This window comes from Xiphias gladius, chromosome 14, assembly GCF_016859285.1.
Source record: "Xiphias gladius isolate SHS-SW01 ecotype Sanya breed wild chromosome 14, ASM1685928v1, whole genome shotgun sequence".
Classification (NCBI taxonomy): Eukaryota; Metazoa; Chordata; class Actinopteri; order Istiophoriformes; family Xiphiidae; genus Xiphias; species Xiphias gladius.
The window spans coordinates 10,741,485-10,762,514 of NC_053413.1; the positions used below are offsets into that span (position 1 = coordinate 10,741,485).

At 39.6% G+C, this 21,030-nt stretch overlaps 1 protein-coding gene across 11 annotated transcripts in view; it reads right to left on the reverse strand.

Annotated features, from left to right (window-relative positions):
• The window catches only part of st3gal3b (ST3 beta-galactoside alpha-2,3-sialyltransferase 3b), a 48,088-nt gene extending 27,600 nt beyond the window's left edge, over positions 1-20,488 (reverse strand). Inside the window, exons 1-6 of one of the 11 annotated variants that reach the window (XM_040143169.1) lie at positions 20,400-20,488; positions 11,831-11,978; positions 4,598-4,660; positions 4,063-4,104; positions 2,736-2,778; positions 1,260-1,352 (exon numbers count right to left, since the gene is read on the reverse strand). In XM_040143169.1, the coding sequence (XP_039999103.1) occupies positions 1,260-1,352; positions 2,736-2,778; positions 4,063-4,104; positions 4,598-4,660; positions 11,831-11,939 (350 nt within the window). In that variant the 5' untranslated portion in view covers positions 11,940-11,978; positions 20,400-20,488. The other 10 variants (XM_040143171.1, XM_040143170.1, XM_040143168.1 and 7 more) reach the window with 10 other exon arrangements.
• Positions 20,489-21,030: the final 542 nt, after the last annotated feature.

The following is a 21,030-nucleotide window of genomic DNA, read 5'->3' on the forward strand; positions in this document are numbered from 1 at the left end:
ATAGGACACAATAAATCACAAACACAGATACTGCACGTTTGTGTACATTCAACCATACGCTCATGCATACAAACAAGTACATACGCACAAACTTACAGAAAAACTCAACATTAATTGTGCTCATTGACCTATGTGTGACTGGGTTGAAGGTGGTAATAATCACAGGGCTCCCAGTGGGGGTGCTGCGTAGTACAGAACTTTGATCCGACACGTGCAGCTGATTAGAGGAAGTCATTATGAGAGAGGACATTGTTAACACGTAGTCTCTCAGATAGGGAGAGGGCAGCTTGACAAAACTGCTCTGTCTGTCTCTTTAAGCAGAGCTGCAATTTATAGCCGACAGTGCGGCTGATGTTTGTGTGCAGGAATACACACAGACAGTTGAGTCATTCAATATATACTGTACATTATATATATAAATAAATTTAAACAGTTCAGTAATATATTGGAATTTATGTTGAACTTGTATAGTGTACTTTTTTCTCATCTGCAGCTTTGACTGTAACTGTGTATCTTCAGGCAATAGATAAATCGGTCTCAAAACTTATGCTTAGAAATGGAGTTGGCAAATTTGCTCCATAACTAGGTCAAGAACTGCATTGAAGTGCTGCTGGCTATTATTCAGCAATGCGGAAAATGGCCCCTCTCTTAGCCTAGCCTCAAGAATGCTAATGGGACAATGTCCTATAGATTGAGCTGAGATGGGAGGCAAATAGAGGCGCAGAGGAAAATCAAAGGAGCCAATGACATCAGGGAGGGCCGTGGAGGACTTTGTGGACTGTGTGGGCTGGGTACCAGGAAGCTTGTGATGAGTCAGGACAGGAAGTTAGTTGGTGTCGTTCATAGAGGACGCCTCTAAGGCTCTAGGAAATGGTGGGGGAAAGATGGGAGACCTTGTACTCGGGTGACAAAGGTTCTTTTGTGTGACGGGGGGATCACAAGCACATAGTCGAGTTTTTTGTGGTGGGGGAAAGGAGATAGAAACATGATTGAAACTGCGGAAGATTGTACAGGAATGAGGCGGCTTCTCTGTTTCGGACTCAAAACCCCTTTAGGCCAAGTTGGCTCGAGGAATGACATCATGCATCTTGGTATGTTTGAGTAAAATTTTTAGCTTTTCTTGTGCTGACATCCAATTAAAATGATTTATTTGTGAAGTTCCCTTCTCTAAGTTTACATAAAGTACACTCAAGGACATCCAACGCATTTCTCCCTGTTTATCTGAAATTACATGTAAAAGAAAAGGCAATCCTCCTCACTTAGGATAGATGGTGGTCATCTTGGCTGCTGCATATCCTGGCTTGCACACTCCTTCACTGAGGTTGCCATACTTGTATGCCAATTCCAGTGGCCTATACATTAACAGAAGAGAGGGAGAGATTAATCAGACACATTATTATAACTGATTATCAATTAAACTGATATATTTCAAAGCCTCAAAAAGCTGAGGTTGTCAAACAATCTGCTTGAGAGATAGAGAAACGGCTGGCTTAGGAAGTTGGAGAACTCAGAAACAGCTCAGAATATCACCTGTGTGTGGCGAGACAAAGGAGAGAGGCCTTGTTCAAACAATCACACTGGCAGTGCTAAAACTAGAACCTCCCGATTACTAGCACCATCATTAATAACCTGATGAATGCCATGAATCTAGTTCAAATAAACAAGGAGAAGGGAGAGAGGCCTGTGTCTTAGCACTATGTGAGGCCCAGGATCAGAGTTGGCAGGAGAAGAGGCTTTACTGGGGGTTGCTTGTGCACAGTTTGAAGCTCTCTCTATGTTGATATAATACATTTCAATCCTACTACAATGTCGTTCACTTGCAGCTTAACCCGAACTGGATTCAAGCTGGTAAGTGATTTAGTGAGAACTAAATCTATGGGGCACGTTTCGATCAGTCAGACTACCAGTGGGACTAAATAACCAGTCACAAAACTAATTACTGGCTTTGAGATGAATTTCACTAATGGATGCATGTGCTCTAATGGTGTAATTGATGACACTGTAGATATAATGTAAGGAGCTGTATTAAGTAAACTCAACCCATGTGAAAACCACTTTCAAGTGAGTGCTGACATATTGCTTACAGTGTGTGCGGAGTGTGGACAGACTTGCCCTGTGAGAGCCAGGGCGGTGATGGCAGAATATGATTGGTGCCTGCACGGTAATAGTGGGCGGGGTGGGGCAGAGAAAGGGCCTTATTCCAGTTTAGAGCTAATGTGTCAAACCAATTCATGGAATTATACACATATCAACAGACATGCTGACACAATGACAGCCGCATAATGACTCAAGGTAGCATGATCTCCCCCTGACAAACCACAGCCGCTCTGGAACAAACGGGAAAACATTAACTACATCTCAGTTCACGCTAATTTCTAAATTTATTACTCAGACCACGAATCAAATTTGTGCATTTGTCACCAGCTTTATGTTAAGACTCCAATAAGAAGATGTTTTTTTATTAAAAAAAAAAAAAAAAAAAAAATCAAGTGAGATTAATTGGCAGAACGTTTACACTTTCATGCTTCATGTTTTCCCATTCATTAAGCAGAATCAGTATGATTAAGTATTCAGTGAAACAAGCTGTAAAACATATTTAAACTAATGGGAGACCAATTTTAAACGGGAATTCAGCTGGTCTAATTAGATCAAGTAAGGAATATCCCATGCAGTACATGATGGAGATTTGCTAAATGTGTTCAATTCAAGGACAGTGTAGAAAGAGATGTACTCACAGTTTTGTGTCAAGTTGCAGCAGAAAGCCCTGCTTATCATACACTGTTAAATAAAACAGACATAGAAATGAACCATTACCACATAAGTCTACAAAGAATGTGATAGAAAAATGTCATCTTTGGGGTGGAAACTTGATATAGTTGGATCATGATCACGGTCATCCAATCTACATCATTTCAACTATCAGCTCATTAGCTGTAGTTAACAAATCTGTGCATCTTTCACAGGGAAACCACAATGGCAAATGCAAAAGCAAAAGCATTAGAATTTGTTACAAAAAAGACAAGCGAGGTTAGGGAGAAGCCAGCCAAAACAATCTGTTGAGTTTAAAATAAAGTTAGAAAAGAAGTTAAGAGATCACCTATGGACAACCAAACAGGCAGCCAATAGGTGCCTGGTGAAGCGTTGAGGTAGAAGACAGAGAAGCACAGAAAACTAGGAGATAAATATTTATGGTGAAATGAGAACTTTATTTTGAATGATGTCCTTTACGCATCTACTGTAGTCTCATATTTTCTAATGATGCATACAGGGTCTATAAAAAAAACACTTAACATAATTTATTAATTTCCTTCTGTAAACTGCTGTAATTGCATTAGTATGACTAGGTTTAACATGAGCATTAGCTGAAAGTAGGAAAAGCGGTATTACTCCTGTGGTTGCGGATCTTGTCTTCACAGAGAAGCTGGAGGAGAAAGATAAAGAAAAAGGACAATGGGAATGCATGACGGCTGGTTAGGGAGGGATCCAAGCACTGCCTTGGAGGATGGGGACTCTGCCATAGCAGCCAAGATGAGTGTGTGTGTGTGTGTGTGTGTGTGTGTGTGTGTGTGTGTGTGTGTGTATGCATTATGTTTCTTTTGAGAAGCATAAGGCAGCTATAGGGCTCAAGGGAAACAGCTTGGGAGAAATTAAAGGGGCTAGGGTCCGACCAGTAGGACAAATGTTGCTTTCTGGAACCTTACAGTTTTATGCACCAAAACTCCCACAGACTGCTTCACATACTAACCATTTGTTACAGAGACAACAGAGGGCAGTGTTGTATCACACTGTAGCCTCATGAAGGAGGATGAGGACTGAGCAGATGTTCAACTACCGGTCAAATTCAGTATATATTACTACAACTATTTGAATTTACTTTGGAAACAAACACATTTGCTTTCCATTAGTAAAAGATCTGGTTTACGAAGTTGACTATTTTTTTTCCCACTCCAAATGTGGCTGCTGAAGTACTGCAGGGTTTTAAAAGGTTCCGTAATTTTCTTTTATATGCCAGAAGGACGACAAAGATGTGGGGGGGTTAGGTTGGTGGGGCTGCAGATGTACCTGAGCCTACTATTCGTCCCACGCTGATGTCTGGTTCCACCTCTGAAACACAAAAGGGTCAGTTAGCACCATTTGTGGTCAGTCTGTTATGGCAGCATTGGACTTGAAAATAAAACCAACTGCAAATGTTAGACATTACAGAGTAAGAAAAGGAGGAGGAGAAGGAGAGGTTAGTAGCTTTAATCCCAGTGGGTTGAATTATAATTCTGCGTCTCAACCTTTATTCAAAGATGAACAGCCCAATGAAGTGGAAAATTAACTGCAGAAAGGTCCCATTGTGTTTCTGTGATTATTATGGTGGTATACAGAGTTACCCTTAAGTATTGAATGAGTGAATGAGCACAAACATTTTTGATAATTAAACATAGACATAAAAATGATGATAGGTAGATGAAAGTGGTAAAAATGGAAAGCTTTCATTGTTGAATTAGCAGAGCTTTATATTCCATAGGAGAAAAAAAAACAACCTCAGTTTAGAATCACCCACTTCACAATAGTCACCCAGTATATATGGGCAGAGTCTCATTGCCTCTACCTGTAATTCTTTTCACTTCAGCCCCTTTAGTCAGGACTACAGTTGTCTCTTCTGCATCACTCTCTGTAAACAAAAGGGGGTTAAGAGACTGAAGTAAGATCATCATCACTGTAGAACTGTGGAAGCAACTAAAAACCATACAACTATTAAACAAGACCGAAGTACTCAGAATGTTTAAAAAAAAAATGTTTTCAACATGAGCTTCAGCAAAACACAGACAATGGCTGCGCACAAAAACAGATGCACACAAAAAAATAGGCAAACACAGAGACAAAAAAAAAACAACAAAAATACCAATATATCATATCTGAACGTGCTTAAAGCCATGTTTATTATGCTCAGATTTTGGCAACTACTGTACATTACCATTCTACTTCCCATTTTTAATCATTAGAATTTGTTTTACTAAGTAGACTTCAAACAAAATCCACACAGTTTTTAGAGAAAAAACAAAAAGAAAAAATGTCTCACTCGCTTCTATCAAAATAATCAGAGGACAGCTGCAGTTACATTTCACCCAAATGCTGATGAATAAACACGACAAGGCCACAAAGGTCTCCGTGTGACAAAAAGACAGCAAAAATTTTGTCTTCTTTAATGTCTTCTGTATTAATAGTATATAAACGCAACACAGATCATACAATTAGGTCCATAAGTATTTGGACAGTGATACAACTTTTGTAATTTGCTTCTGTACGCCATCATAATGGATTTGAGATAAGCGATCAAGATGTGATTAAAGTGTAGACTTCCTGCTTTAATTCAAAGGGCTTCACAAAAATATTACATTAACCGTTTGGGAATTACAAACATTTTTATACATAGTACAGGTGTGTGTGGCCTGTTCCCTCGTTACTTGGTGACAAAGTAAGCAAATAAAAAGGTCTGGAGTTGATTCCAAATGATGAATTTGCATTTGGTTGCTTTTAGAAGTGCCCAAATCAACAATTTGGTACATTATTAAAAAGAAGGAATGAACTGGCGAGCTCAGCGACACCAAAAGGCCTGGAAGACCATGAAAGACAACTACAGTTGATGATCACAGAATTCTTTCCTTGGTGAAGAAAAACCCTTCACAACATCTGACCAAGTCAAGAACACTGTCGAGGAGGTAGGTGCATCATTGTCAAAGTCTACAACCAAGAGATGCTTTAGTGAATGTAAATACAGAGGGTTTACCACAAGGTGCAAACCACTGGTAACACAAGAATAGAAAGGCCAGATTAGACTTTGCCAGAAACATCTTTAAAAAACAAAACAAAACAAAAAAAACAAAAAACTACTGTCCAGTTCTGGAATAGGATTCTTTGACAGATGAAACCAAGATTAACTTGTACCAGAATGATGAGAAGAGAAGAATATGGAGAAAGAAAGGAACGGCTCATTTTCCAAAGCACTACATCAACTGTCAAACACGGTGGAGGCAGTGCTATGGCATGGGCATGTATGGCTGCCAATGGAACTGGGTCACTGGTGTTTATTAATGATGTGACTGCTGATAGAAGTGTATGGGGCTTTACTATCTGCTCAGATTCAGCCAAATGCTGCAGAACTGATAGGACAGTGCTTCACAGTACAGATGGATAATGACCCAAAACATACTGCAAAAGCAACTCAAGAGCTTCACAAGGCAAAGAAATGGAATATTCTTCAATGACCAAGTCAGTCATCTGACCTCAACCCAACTGAGCATACTTTTCACTTCCTTAAGACAAACGTTAGGGGAGAAAGATCAAAAAATATGCAGCAACTGAAGGTTCCTGCATTAAAAGCCGGCTAAAGTATCCCAAGGGAGGAAACTTGGCATTGGGTGATGTCCGTGGGTTCCAGACTTCAGGCAGTTATGACTACAAAGGATCTTCATCCAAGTATTAAAAATAATCCTGATATTTATAATTATGTTGGTTGTCCTATTACTTTTGAACCTCTGAAAATGATGGGCTGTGTATAAAAATTGCTGTAGTTCCAAACGGTTAATGGGATATTTTTGTAAAACCTCTTGAATTAGAGCTGAAAATCTATACTTCAGTCACATCTTGAAGGCTTCAAGGAGGGAAAATTATAAACATTGTGTCGTTGTCCAAATACTTATGGACCTAACTGTATTTCCTTATTAGTAAACCTCAAACTCTGCTCCGGTTGATTCTGTATAGGCATATCACTACAGCTCCAAGACAAGAGAAGGCAATCCCCGATGTTGAAAACCAAACTGGGGTCAAGATATTCCGAGCATGTTCCTTGAGCAACTACTGACCTTACTACTAACTACACTGAACAGGGAGAAGGGGAATCCTATTTTGAAGGATAATATATTGTTATAGATTTAAGAACAAAGTATAAAAACGTTCTTAAAAATCTGTTCGCAAAAAAATGGATTTATCTCATACGCAGCATTTTTATGAGCTACTTCAATGTTTTATTTTAGAAAAGTAGTTTACAGGTGAAATCAAAAGGGTTAAAAGTTGTATCTTATTGGGTACTGCAAATAGAAAGAAAAACAATTAGTAGCTTGGATGTTGGCACACATTCTTTTCACATGTAAAACATGTGAAAAGAATGTGCGCCGGTGTTAATTTAAATTGTGATTTAACACCCTGAGGTGGTGTTCCTGTTACAGGCACCAGAGCAAACAAATTGTAAACGAATATGGTGTTGGGAAGCTCAAAAAAAGGCAAAAAAGGAAATCAGCTCTTTTTCCTATTCTAATGGAGACTGTAGGTGGCATACAACAAAATTATTGTGCTTAAATGTTCATAATTCCTCTTGGAAATACCAGTTTGGCAAAAAAAAAAAAAAAAAAATTGAAAAAACCTTAGCCTTCGTCAGTGGATAGAGTTTGTTCATCTGAGCATATACAATATTATATTCCCATATTGTATTTGCCAATACATACAATATACGACCACCTGTTATCAAGTGACATTCCATACTTCAGTCACATGATGATAAGTTACCATTTGCTGATGAAAGCCATGAATGAGATGTGGCTGAAAGTTCCAGAAAATGTCTAGTAAGTGGACCTTTTTCGAAATCGCATCCATTATCTGGTAAAAAGTGGGACAGCATCATTAATGCACTTGATATCAGCAGCTGTAAACCTCTTTACTGTAGCCTTTTACTCTCCATCACTTATAGTGTGTGTCAACCAAACACACAGTTTGTCTGTTCCTACTGACATATATTTCTGTTTCTGTCGTAAGAAACCTTAACAGTTATGAAACATGGATTTGATTGCACCTCATAAATGCCTAACAATTACTCCTTGCCCTGCTGCACTGGGAAAAGTCAAACAAATCACTGTCTTATACTTGCAAAACTGTCTCACAACATGACCACAGATCAGTGATACAAACTGTATTGTAATTGAATATATTTACACTAAAAACCAGCGATTACAGAGAGCGCTTGAGGCAATAGAAAATTTGCTACAATAACAACAAGAGCTCTTGATCATGTCTGTTCAGGCACACATCACTGCATTACTTGCACAGCTGCATAAAAAGTTTTAACACAGTGATACAGCAGACTGTGTGACTTTAATCGTGGTTTCAGAGTTGAATGAGACTGAAAAACAAACAACCAAAAAAAAAAAAAAAACAGCCAGAGATACAAGTCGCAGCTAACAGGCCCTTGTGAGTCAGCCGCAGCAATTCTTAACCATGTTAACTGAGGGCTTGACTGGAGAAGCGAAAATGGGAACAACTTAAAGGCTAACTAATTATGTAGAAAAAAGAAGACTATACTGTTGAAAAACCACAGTGAGTATGGGCCCCTCATCGCTCCAGCCTTGCAAGAGTTAAACGCCCACTCCAGCCAACAAAGGACTGACAACAGTCACATGCACATGCTCTGCCAATGCTGCCTCTTCCCAGTGGTTGAAAAATAGACAAAAATCTACCAAAAATTCTCCAAACAAAACAGGAACATTATTCAGCACTGATCTAATCAATGAATGCAGGCATTATTATTTACACAAGTCTGGATTAATCATAAAACTGGGGCTAAAGAAGAGAAGCAGGACAGGGCACAAACCCTCTGAATGTGGTGACCATCTGGTGGATCTACATTCAGCAGCTGCTTAAACCTAGCTCCTGTCACAGCCCACTGTTACAAGCACCACACACACACACACACACACACACACACACACACACACACACACACACACACACACACACACACACACACACACACACACACACACACACACACACACACACACACACTTTCTACAGGAAGCCAGCTTGTAGGGGCAAGGGTTTGTTGAAAATACTACTAACACAGGATGAAAAGGCTCCAACTGTATTAATAAAGCTCATCATTCAACAATAAGTACACAGATCTGTCACCTGGATTTTATATCCCAGTGCATCCCAAACCTGTGTTTTCTGCTGCAAGCAGGCAGACAATTAAGAGCCCTTTAAATAAGTACATACTAGCGCAATAAATGCATGGTAGAAAAAAGGTACAATGTAACTACAGGGATATTTTATAATGATTTGTATGATGAGCAGTGTATAAGCCTCTATATGCTCCATTTGTCCCTGGAGCAGTGACCTAGCACTATAGGTTAAGAATGAGGAAAAGAGATTATCCAGATTTGATCCTCTGATTGAGACAGCATAGCTTAGCTGACCACGGATGAGGGGAGGGAAGACTGTCCACATGCTCATCTTTCTCCTTTGACCCTCTTTAAGCCAAACATCTGGCACCACAGTACTGCAGAAAGCCAATATTTCTCACTGCAATCAAAGCTCCCCTCCTTTTTGTATTGATGAACTGTGTGCTGAGGTGAAAATCAGCCCCATTCTTTTGGTTGTCTTCACATCAAAGTGCATCATGTAGTTATTGGAATAAAATGATTGCTAATAATTTTGATCCAATGCAGGTGACCGCACAAGGTTGAAAGCATTTTACTTCCCTGCTTTAGAATTATGAATGCTAAAGCTGACCATAGAGAAAATGGAAAGTGTTTATTGTAAACCGCTGTGATACGGACCACGGCCAAGGTCATCTGTGATTGAGGTTCTCTTCCAGTGATGAACAAACAAAAAGAGGACGTTTTTTAGCAATTTTGAAGTGAACTGTTTAGTTTAGAAAACCCAGTTATGGGAGGAAGCTATGGGAGTCATGGACAGAATATAAACTATATAATCTACAGTACAGATAAATTTACAGTCACATTTAGACTGATTTATGTCAGGCAGGTTGCCACAGCCACCACAGACTTGACAAAGTGCAGCAGTACATCACATACTGTAAGGGGCAGAGCAAGGTAAAGTACAACAATACAGACAGTTGCTAAAGTCTGACAAAGGTTTATGCACACTGGACAGGACATGACCCTTTGAATGAGAGTCTTCCACGTGTCAAATACAAATAATGGGGGGCATGGATAGGGATTAAGTCATAGGGCATGGAGAACCAGAAATTAAACAAATATTAGTACACATTTAAAGATTATTCTGTGCTGGCTCAATGGCCCTTTCAGACAATAATATAGATGATTTTTTTTATTTGTTTATGTCTTTTGGTTTGTACACAGGTCTCTGTTATTGTAGAGCTCCATGTTCAAATGTAACAATACTTTTGCAGATTGCAAAATCCATGCTTGCACCACTGGCACCTGGCACATAAGAAGGAAAAAAATCTGAAGGCCTTTATCTCGTCACAGTGAGAGCAACGCTGAAGAACAGAGATGAGTTAACATGAAAGTAATGACACCAAGAAAGTAGAGCATTCATAGTTCTCTCCCAGAACTGAATACGCAAAATAACGCGTATTTGGTTATTTGCAGTATCGTGTTTTTCTCCATGACTTGAACATTTAAGGAGTGAGGTGTGTGTCTGAATGGACCTTACAACAAATTCTCGTAATAACAACAGCAAAAGCAACTGCTGACATTTAGTGCTGTGTGAACTAATGAGCCTACACCAGAGGGCCAGTCCTGCCATTTACAAGCCATCCTGAATCATTATATTCCGTAGCAGAAAAATAAATCCTTCTATGTAAAATCAGCACTGCACATGACTGTATTTTTGCTTCACAGAGGCAGCAGTTGGGAGAAGAGTTAACTTGACAGGGAGGATGCATTACTTTTTCATAATAAGACTAATCCAAACTGGTTAGGTCTATGGTTAAAAGAAAAGAAAAAAAAGAAAAAACAACTCCAATTCCCTAGCAAAACTTGTCAGGACATCAAGGACAGAGCACAGGGGAGACTTCCCCAAGCTTTACACTTTAGATAGCATGTTGTTCCTCTAGCTAGGCTCTCAGTCTGGTTTAAAACAGTGACATTTGTGTTTTCTGTGCCAAACACTGCTCCCTGAGAATGTTTTCCCAGAAAATATACTCTGTAGGAGGCACAGGCAAGAAAGTTTCACATTTTTGAAGAGAAATCTTCTGGCCCCCTCTGCTGGATATGATTAGCTGTTTCAGGGCGCCCACACAGTGTGACAACTCCCCTCAGCCCATCATCAGTTTGTACAAGCGGATTCCGATCATACATTTTAGCTGAAGAAGTATTTAGCCAAATAGCAGCATGTTTTTAAATCTGGACTCAACATTACTAGAACTAACGAGTCATAACCTACACCCAGACATACCACAGGTATTTATAAGTGGAAAGTGTAAGAAGTGCATACTCAGTATGTTAGAAAGGGCATTGTGAATCTGCATTTTCAGTTTTGTGCATTAGGGTTTAATTTTCTAAGTGTGGAAATGTCAAAGTGCCATTTCTTCCAATCTACAAAAGCAGATAAGAGAATAAGCAAGATGTTTAATACCAAATCAAAAAAGATTGCATCTATTTGGTTAACACATACAGTAGGTGTTTTGTAGCCTAGGTAGGGCTGTCAATAGATTTCTCTGTCTCATCTGGGAGACAACCTACATAGGTGTATTGGCTCAATTTGAGTAGCAGAGATGGATCTAACTAACACTGGGTGTAGAAGATTGGATTAGACTCAGACACAGACAGGTTTTGAGACATCAACATACAGCTTATTACACTTGTTCAGCAGTGAAACAAAAACAAAAATTAAAAAAAAGAAAAAGAAAGACATGGGTAACTGGTAGTCAGCACAGAGAGGCAGAAAGCAAAACAGAGACAGATTTCAAACCAACTTGCTCCATAAAAACAGATAAAAATATGTGTAGGTTTAAAAGAAGCTATGACAGATGGATGATCAGGTGATGAATAAATGTTACGGTCAGACTGAAGATGTCACTTACGAGGCTTCTGGCCCCATACGTGTAGATGTAGCTTCCCGGAAGAGTAGTAAATAAAGCCAAGGACCAGCATGGGGCACAGGATGAACAGCAGCTTGTGTGTGGGCTTCATGGTCTTCAGTCATTCACATGGCACCATCCAGGTCATCACCTGAAATGAGAAGAGAGGAGAGGGACGCTGCATTTACACATCCCCAAAGAGAAATTCATCTATCAGCAGCACTTACAATACAAAACTGAAAAAAAAAGAAAAATCAATGATGCATTAACATATAGCAAGGGACACACACATTTGGGGGGCGGGTACAGACAGAGGCAGTTTTAGAAGGACTGTTTTTGGTCTGACTCAATCAAATGAATTTCAAATATATATCTTCCCTTGGCTACATCTTCTCTCCCTGATGGCTATTAAGTTGTGTCTGCAGAGACAATAAAAAATTACAAGAAGAAAATAGCTTTAACATTAGCTGTTTCCTGAGGAACCTTGATAAACTTCTCAAGCAGGAGAAGCAAAAAGGAGAGGCAAGGAGTCAGTGTTTGTGGCTACTTTGGTCAAACAGAGGACATCACAACGAGTAGTGATAATTGCTGCACACTTATCAATTGTCCGGGATGCATCTGTTAAACACCCTTCTCCGAAAATAGTAACAATCTACTAGTGTAACGGAAACCACACCCTCACTGCAACAGAAAAATTGACATGAGCTACTTTATCTGTCACTGGCTACAGTGACAGATACCGTGTCTCATGTCTCATGATAGCACATGCAACTGCTTTCCAACCTAGACTTTTTAAAAAAAATCTTAGCAAGATCTACAGCTTTTTATTAAAAACAGGCCCTGTTGAAACACGACATACTGCGCATTTCTGTTTCATCCCGACAACTGCTAGAGGCAAGTGCAAATGGGGGTCTATAAACCTTTGGCACAGGAAGGTGTCTGAGCAGAGCTGAGCTCGGATAAGACTCTAATACCTCTGCAAAGCCATTCATATTAAACTAGCTAAATAAAATGTTTCTCCTCAGTTAAAACGCAACTTGTTGATACTCTATGACATACATAACATTAATTACAACATATTAAACCATAATCCTATACATTAACTATCAAAACTCAGATTGTTAATACTATTAAAGTTACCTGACAAACAGCGAGGCAGTTAGATTGATCACTCTAGACTTGGAAACAATAACTCAAATGAAGAATACACAGCTGTGTAATAAATTCAACAGCATGTACTGTATAGTACAATGTATCCATGTGTATATAAGCATGCTGCTCCACCAGTGTGAGCTGTGAGTCCAGTCAAAGCATTTTTAATTGCGTCTTACACATTTTGGGTCTTTCAATGACAACTCACCCAGAATTCAGAACTTTTTCCAGCTCATGTCAGGGATTTTCTCCAAAAAAATTCATGTTAAAACTTATAAACAAATTCATGGGACCTTGCACAATCCAAAACAAAAAGCTGGGTTTTCAGCTCCAAAACTATATTGAGAAAGATCTGTGGCACTTGGTTTTTTATGCAGGACCAAATAACTTCTAGATGCGATAGAACTATATCAATACTACACAGAATCAAAATATGGTCGCCAGAAGGTGCAAACTAGTGGCGATATTAATTTTTGAAAATGAAAGATTCTTCGTTCAGGTTAAAAAATTTTATTTTTTTTTTTAATTTATTTGATTACTTTAAAACAGCAACAATTATTTACATGAATACATTTTGCAAATTATCCTTACGGCTTCTTGGATGTTCGGTGAAAATGTCAACCCAATCCGGTGAAAAGTAAGCAGTTGGTGAGGCATAGAAAACTCATACCCAGTTTCACAAAAGTGATGAGATTTGGCTCCGAGGGCAAAACTTCAAAAAATCATAACCAAAAAAAAGTAAAGGATTTTGCAAGGTCCCATGAATGTAACAGACGATTCCGCGATTTCCTCCGTGACAGGAAAAGAGGAACCAGGCAATTTTGCAACAGAATAACGTTATTGTTAAAACCGTGTTAGTGCCGAAGCGAAAGCTTTCTACATCATTCTGTAACGGGTCTGCGCAGCAGCCGGGACCGTTACCTCACACCACACCGTGACTCATTTCTTATGCACGCTGGCAAAAGCGTTGTGTTTCAGGCCATGTCGAAGGTTTTGGTGTTTATTTTGCCTTCCACGTCGCGGAGTTCACCTGGCGAGCCGCGGGGCTCCTTTGCTGCAAGCGAAGTTCAACCGCTAGTTAGCAAAACAAACATAACGGAACTTTGAAGTCTTCTCACTCATGCGCCAGTCTGTCTACATACAATTGCTACTTAAAGATTACCCGAGGGGTTCATACGACGAACAGAGAACGGTTAGCGGGCATTTCCAAACAGATGGAGCGAGCACTGAAAAGACGACAGAGCATACCGAGCGGCTAACCATTACCGTTAGCTTAGGTTAGCCAGTCGCTATGCTAACAACGCTGCGTTGGCATAGTGGGGAGTTTGCCTTGATTGCCGTCGGCAGGCCTGCAGCACCCAGCACTGGTTCGGAAGTTGTGTGATCAGACATGGGCTTAGGTACCGCAGCGACGGCGATGGGTGGCCGAAGCTGTCCACACATGTAGGGTAAATAATGGTATGTGACAACTGCGACGGAAGAAAAGTCCGACGAGAGATGAAATACTGAGGTAATGCGGCTGATGTTAGAAGAAACCGAGACCACTCATTCGCCAAATCGAAAAACCAAATCACTGTCGAGTAAAACACGGCGCAGCAACGTCTCATTGCCATTTCCAATTAACAGATAATTGTAGACATTACCTTTTCTTCTTCCTCTGAGTCCTCGGGTCAGAAACAATACCAGCCTTAGTTTAAATAATGGATTGGTCGATGGAACGACCGTGTTCTCCCTACTCGCCAAGCCATCTTGATGTAATCCGTGAAAGCACCCTGGCTCTGTAAGCACCGGACGACCAGCCTGACTGCGTGTTTCCCCTACTGTCTTACCAGATCCAGTTCGCATCTAGACTGGCAGAATGAAAAGGCACCCCCTCCACCACCAACACCAACACCACCACCACCACCATCATCATTTCCAGCAGCAGAGCAGCTTACTGGTCTACAGCAACCGACAGTCACATGAGATATCTCGGTGAATTATGATGCCCCCTCCTGTTTTAACAGAGCTTAAAAGAAAGCACCTTTTTCATCCGGCTTCTCACGTGGTGCTCCTCTCTGCTCGTCAGCTGTTAACATCCCATTGTAACTGGGTTTGTTTTAGCCAACAGACCCGTTAACCCCCCCCAGCTTTAACAGTCCTTGCACAGCAGCAACAACACAGACGGATAATGTGTAGAGCTTGTTGAACTGCTTCCGCCATACTACAGTGGTGTGTGCTTGGCCAGCATTATATTGTGATTGACTGTACAGGTGAGATACATGTTTTCATCTCACAGTCATGGTTGAATTTGCTGAAATCCAAAGACCTAATGGGTTATTGGTGCTGCAAAAGTAGCGTTATAGTCTGATAAATTTTCAGTAAAACAGCTTATTCTAGATTGAAGCCCATTCTGTATGCCTTTGTTTGGAGAAATCTGGCAGCAAGTCTTTGAGGTAGATACTTTAATCCAGACAGTCCTTCCTCTCTTTTTTAGACAATGGTATGGTCCAAAAGACCTTCAATGATGTTGACAGTATGAGGAACTGTGTAGTCTCTATGTATGTTCTTAATTATCCCTAGGGCTTACTCCTGTGTATGTAAATTATCATTACTTACACAGGAATAAGACCATTTTCTCTACGATTCATTCTGATACCTTCCAGCACGATAATGTAATCCACAAACCATAAGCACCTATAAAGTTGTGGTCAAGGTGAACACCTGGAATCACTGCTGTACATTCCCTGTAGTGTCAGAAAAAAAGAATTAAAAAAAAAAAAAAAAAGGATGAACCAGAGTGATTAAGAACCAAAGGTGGTCACCTGCTTAAAGTTTGAATAAAGTTTGTAGCTCAAAGTATAAACGAGTAATAAATGTTCAAAGTAGGAAGGGGTTGGACATTCCTGCCATTCCCTTTCATTAAAAATGGCATTGAAAAACATAATTTTTAAAGGTGTGAAATAAACCCAAAGATGTATTAAGTATGACTGATCCAAGATAATATAGGAAAAGCACCACACACCTACAGGAGCCATAGTCACTGAGGGCCCATCATTCATACTAGAAAACCAGGCCACGCATGTATTCATACACACACACACACGCCACACAGATGTTAACATGAAGTCTGTTCACATTTTCAGAAACTTTAACCCATATTCCTTTGGGAAAAAAATAAAAATACTGTTTTTTTTTTTTTTTTTTATACCTAATTAATTTTTATAAAGATGGTTTGTAGACCAAGTTAAACCACAGTCTACCATCACTAATATTATTTTAAGGGAAAAATAAGAGCAGCGTGAAGAGAGAGAGAGAGATTCATACACCGATGTTCCCATCAATGTGAACAGACCCTTTATCAAGCTTCTAAGAACAGAAGTACAGATTTAAATAGGTGATACTCTACTCTACTAAGATGTTTAATAAATGTGCTCTGCAGACCTTGTATGTCATCTACAATCCCAGTTGGGCTTTCACTCTATCGTGCGGCTGCATACAGCAGATTGTTATATGGCAGCAGATCCATAGTCCTGTCCTTCACACCTGCTCGGGTTACTCTGTTAATTCAGTTTTCCTCTCAGAACGTGCATCTTATTTGTGCCCTGACACTCATAACGGCCTCCAATCCTACATAAGCAGTTGTTGGGCTGAGAGCCAAGGTAAGACAGGGTGGCTGGGGGTGTGGGGGGAAGTCTTCTGTTTTTGCCCTGCAAACAGTGGGGCAGAGTAGCATACCAATCTATTAATATTGAATCAAGCAGGAAATAGAATCTGCTCACCCACTGTTCTCCATCTGGGGTCAGGAGATTAGCAGGAGCCAGGAGAATCAAATATATACACAAACAACACACACTTAGGCTTTTGAAGCGTGAGGCAAGTGGGACTGCTGGTTAGTTGGCAGCACTTCATGGCCTTTGGCACACTGATCATTCATTTACATCACACTTACAAGAGGGAATGATCGATGGCCAGAGAAAACAATACAAGAAGCTGGAACGTTCCACTCTTTAAGCAATATCTGGGTAGCGCACTGCAGCCATGTTCCTGAGGAGGAAAGCAATGTTTTTTATTATATGTTCACAGATTGTAATGGATTTGCTTCGCTGTACATCCTGAGTCTAGCTGCCAAGATGAAGCCACATCCAAATGAATTTGATCCTTCAAGCCTTGAAATGTGACTCAGCTGTTTTACAATGTGGTTTTCCTGCCTCTACTCCATCATGCCCCATTACTCTAATTACTTTCGAACTGGCAAAGGTATAAGTAACAGATCAGTGTAGACTTGAGTGACAGATCTGTCATGGTACTGGAAATACAACACAAATTCTTTAGCCAGTGTGTATTGTGGACTCAGGTCCACTAGCAGCGATACCATCAGGTCCATCACTGCAATTAACATTTTATCTTGTTCAAGTGTAGTCAGACAGCTTCCGCTGTGCAAAAGCTCCCAGGCTTGAAGGTACAACAGATCAGTGGGTGATGGAAACGGTGAAATGATGTTGAGGAAAATGTAATGCCTTTCATGGACTTATTATTAACTGAATATTAACTGAGGCTTTTTTGAATCCAATTACTAGAAATACAAGTTGAAGGCAATTTCTCTCCACCAGGCTTTAATAATTTTGCATAGTTTACATGTAGGCGATAATACTGGGAGATAAAAAAGCTTAACCTCAAGGAAAAAGCTCACCAGAGATTGTGAATCACATGGTAGGATCTGTACTTACTGTAACCTCTAACCCTCAATATCCTGAGTAATCAATTCCTCCTCAAAGAACCTTAATCTGGGTTTTTGTTTTTCCCCTCTGTTGCATGCTCCTGAAAATCATTTAGAATAATTTGCAAAAAAAACCAAAAAACGGTTACCATTACCATGTGTAGTTTTTGTCAAAAAATAGCATCTAGAATGTACTCACTACTCAACAGAATCCCCAACATCTTTAAACAGACTTTTCCATGCTTGATCACTGCATCTCTCAGAGTTCCTACATGAGTAGAGCCAAACTTTCTGGTGGCAAAATAAATAATTGATTGTTGTATCATCTGAATCATAGATGAACTATCTGCTCAGTGGCGTGGCTTTTGCTCTAGCGAGCAGGCGGCAGGAAATAAACATCCGCTACTGGTGTTCTAATAGATTTCATACATACAGGAGTAGACGAGAGTGACTGCGTCTGCATGAACAACACTTTCACTTCCCATTTGTTTTATTTATTTAACATGCTAAGAACTATCTCAACTGGAGCTACTTATTTAGCAGCTCCCACACTAGAAGACAAAACCGAAGAAATTGTCATTCTTCCTTAAACAGAGGGAACAGAAATTCACTTTGAGTGTTGCAATAATTCTGACATTTCCATAAGTACAGTCATTTATTATCAGTGATTGTCATGTCTAAAAAACTTGGACTGCTTTTACACAATGGTAATTGAAACGGAATATTTTATCAGGAATGTAACTTAAGCTAATATAGTCACAGAAATTAATGTTACACTGCGGCGGTCTACTGCTTGAAGGAATAGTCTGACAATTTGGGAAAATACGCTTAAGTGTCCGAATGGGAAATATGAAGCTAGAGCTATGTTAGTTTAGCAGGTGGATAGCTTAGCTTAGCAAGCAGTTAGCAGCGGCAAAATGACAAATTTTGGTGTTGTAGTATAGTCCAAAACTTCTCATGTGGACTAAACAAACGAAATACACTGAAGGTATCCTGTGGTATCAGGCACCAAGACATTAGCATAAGATCCTTTCTTTAGGTCCTGCCAGGACCCAAGGTTTCCCAGCAGAACATTGCCGACCAACGAGCCAGATGACCTAGACGACCCATACCATCTAGACCATCCAGTTGTCTAGCCATCACAGTTTGGCCCATGTCAAAGTTGCTCAGATCTTTACACCTGCCCAATTTTCCTGCTCACAACACATCAATTTCAAGAACTGACTCTTCACTTGCTGCCTAATATATCCCACCCCTTGACAGGTGCCATTGTAATGAGATAATAAATATTATTCACTTCACCTCTCAGTGGTTTTGTATAATTTGGTAATTGGTGAGCTTTTGAGGTGCTGAAACGAAGATCTTTTTATTGTTTGGACAGAGTCAGGCCAGCTGTTTCCCACTGCTTGCAGTCTTTATGCTAAACTAAGCTAACAAGCTCCAGGCTGTAGCTTCGTATTTAACGTACAAACATGAGAGTGGTATTTATCTTCTGATTTTAAGAGAGGGATCAACCGTATTTCCCAATATGTCAAATGAACGAATGGTGCTGTAATATAAGGAGCACCAAATAGGATTAAAGAGCAATATGGCAATATAGCACAATATGACAGGTTAGTACAGAAAATCAGAAAAAAAGGTAAAATCTCTGGCATTTCCTCTTGCAACACAATTTCAGTGGCTTTGCCCGAGTTAGCAGTACCTCATACAGGAGGCAGTAAAACACTATGCCGCCTGTGTCTTGCTTTCTCTGGATTAATGATTCACATCTAATAAGATATCCAAGGGCACCTGAAAATGGCAGTCAAAGAGATGAGCTTGTGAGGTGATGTGCAAAGCAGTAGTCACCTTTGCAGTCAAGAATTACAACACTTAAAAATGCAGCCCCAACACAGTGATCTCATTCACATTCCTTCCTCTCTCTCTGTTTATCTGTCTCATTGTTTATCTGTCCTCTCCCATTCAGTCCTTTCTATTTCATCTTTCTCCCATGGATGACCAGTTTAAACACGTGATGTGTTTATTCAAGTCGCCAATTAAAGTAAACACAAGAAAGCAAGGGTCCTGGTTATTAAGTAATGACTTAACACATAAAATAAATTCAGAAACAGCTGTATTGGGTTTTAATTTAGGACACTATGCATTGTTTATAGATAGTTAATCCTATCTTAAGTTTTATTTAATAAAAGTTTGTGGTTATGAACAAACTGTAAAATTAAAGTAGAATATAAATGGCTTTCTTATGGACCATGCTGCTTACAGCGTCACTTTCTACCTTCCTGGAGTGGACCAGGGAGCTTATTTTAAGCTTGACTAGGGCAAGGTCATGGATTCATCCTTGGCCTACAAATAATTCCTGTTTTTGTTTCGAGCCTCTATCTATGCCAGCGCAGATACTCTATCTCTGGAGACAGATCATCTTTCCCAGGTAAACAGAGAAATAAATATTATGTCTCCATGCTGGAAATAACTTTAGTGAACTATATAATGTTCATCATTTAGGCTTTCAAAATTGGTTCATCCTATCTCATTTTGATCATACATGACAGGGTAAGGTGCTTCCTTTAACAGAGATATTGTTCTGCTTTCAAATATGAAGTTGTGTAGCACATTCTATTTGTGAAATTTTGTGAAGAAAAAAAATACATAATCATTTTGGCCAATGAAACAAGTCTGTATTTTTTTTTACCTGAAGGAACTTTGGGTAGAAAGAGACTATACCTTTTCAGTTGCGGCTGTCAAGTCCTTATTCCAGAGTATCAAACAGACAAATACGGCTGAATGACTAAACACCCACATAGTGCAGGATTTCCAAAAGAGAGAGTGGCACCAATGGCCCAGTTTGATTTGGCCACTGCCTTTGAGTACTCTCTTCAAACATTAGTTAACCAATAACAGGGAGGACTTGAATAGCAGAAAAATAGTGACATATGCGTGTTACACTTTAAAAATAAGGCAAGTTATTCTGACACGCCTCGTAGAAAAATAACTGTTTCATAGCTGTCCAGTATTATTGCATAACACGTCTGGGGATCAGATATAAGTAGAAAAAAAAAAAGTTAAAAGAAGTATGACCTTTGTACCAGAAGGTAGCAAGCATACTGCAATCTTCTTTAAATGAGCTTATATTGTGAAAGATATTTTGTGGGATTTGGATCCTTTGTACAATTACAAGCATATTTGTTTAAACAACAGGATTTTGTGCAAAACTTAACCTATTTGTATCTAATTCTAGAGAATTAACTAAGCTACAACACTGTGAAATGCTCTATATGGGAGTCCTTTTTACTGTGTTACCACTTCTATACATTATTTATTGGATCAAAAGCTTCTTTTTCTCTATGCAATCAAT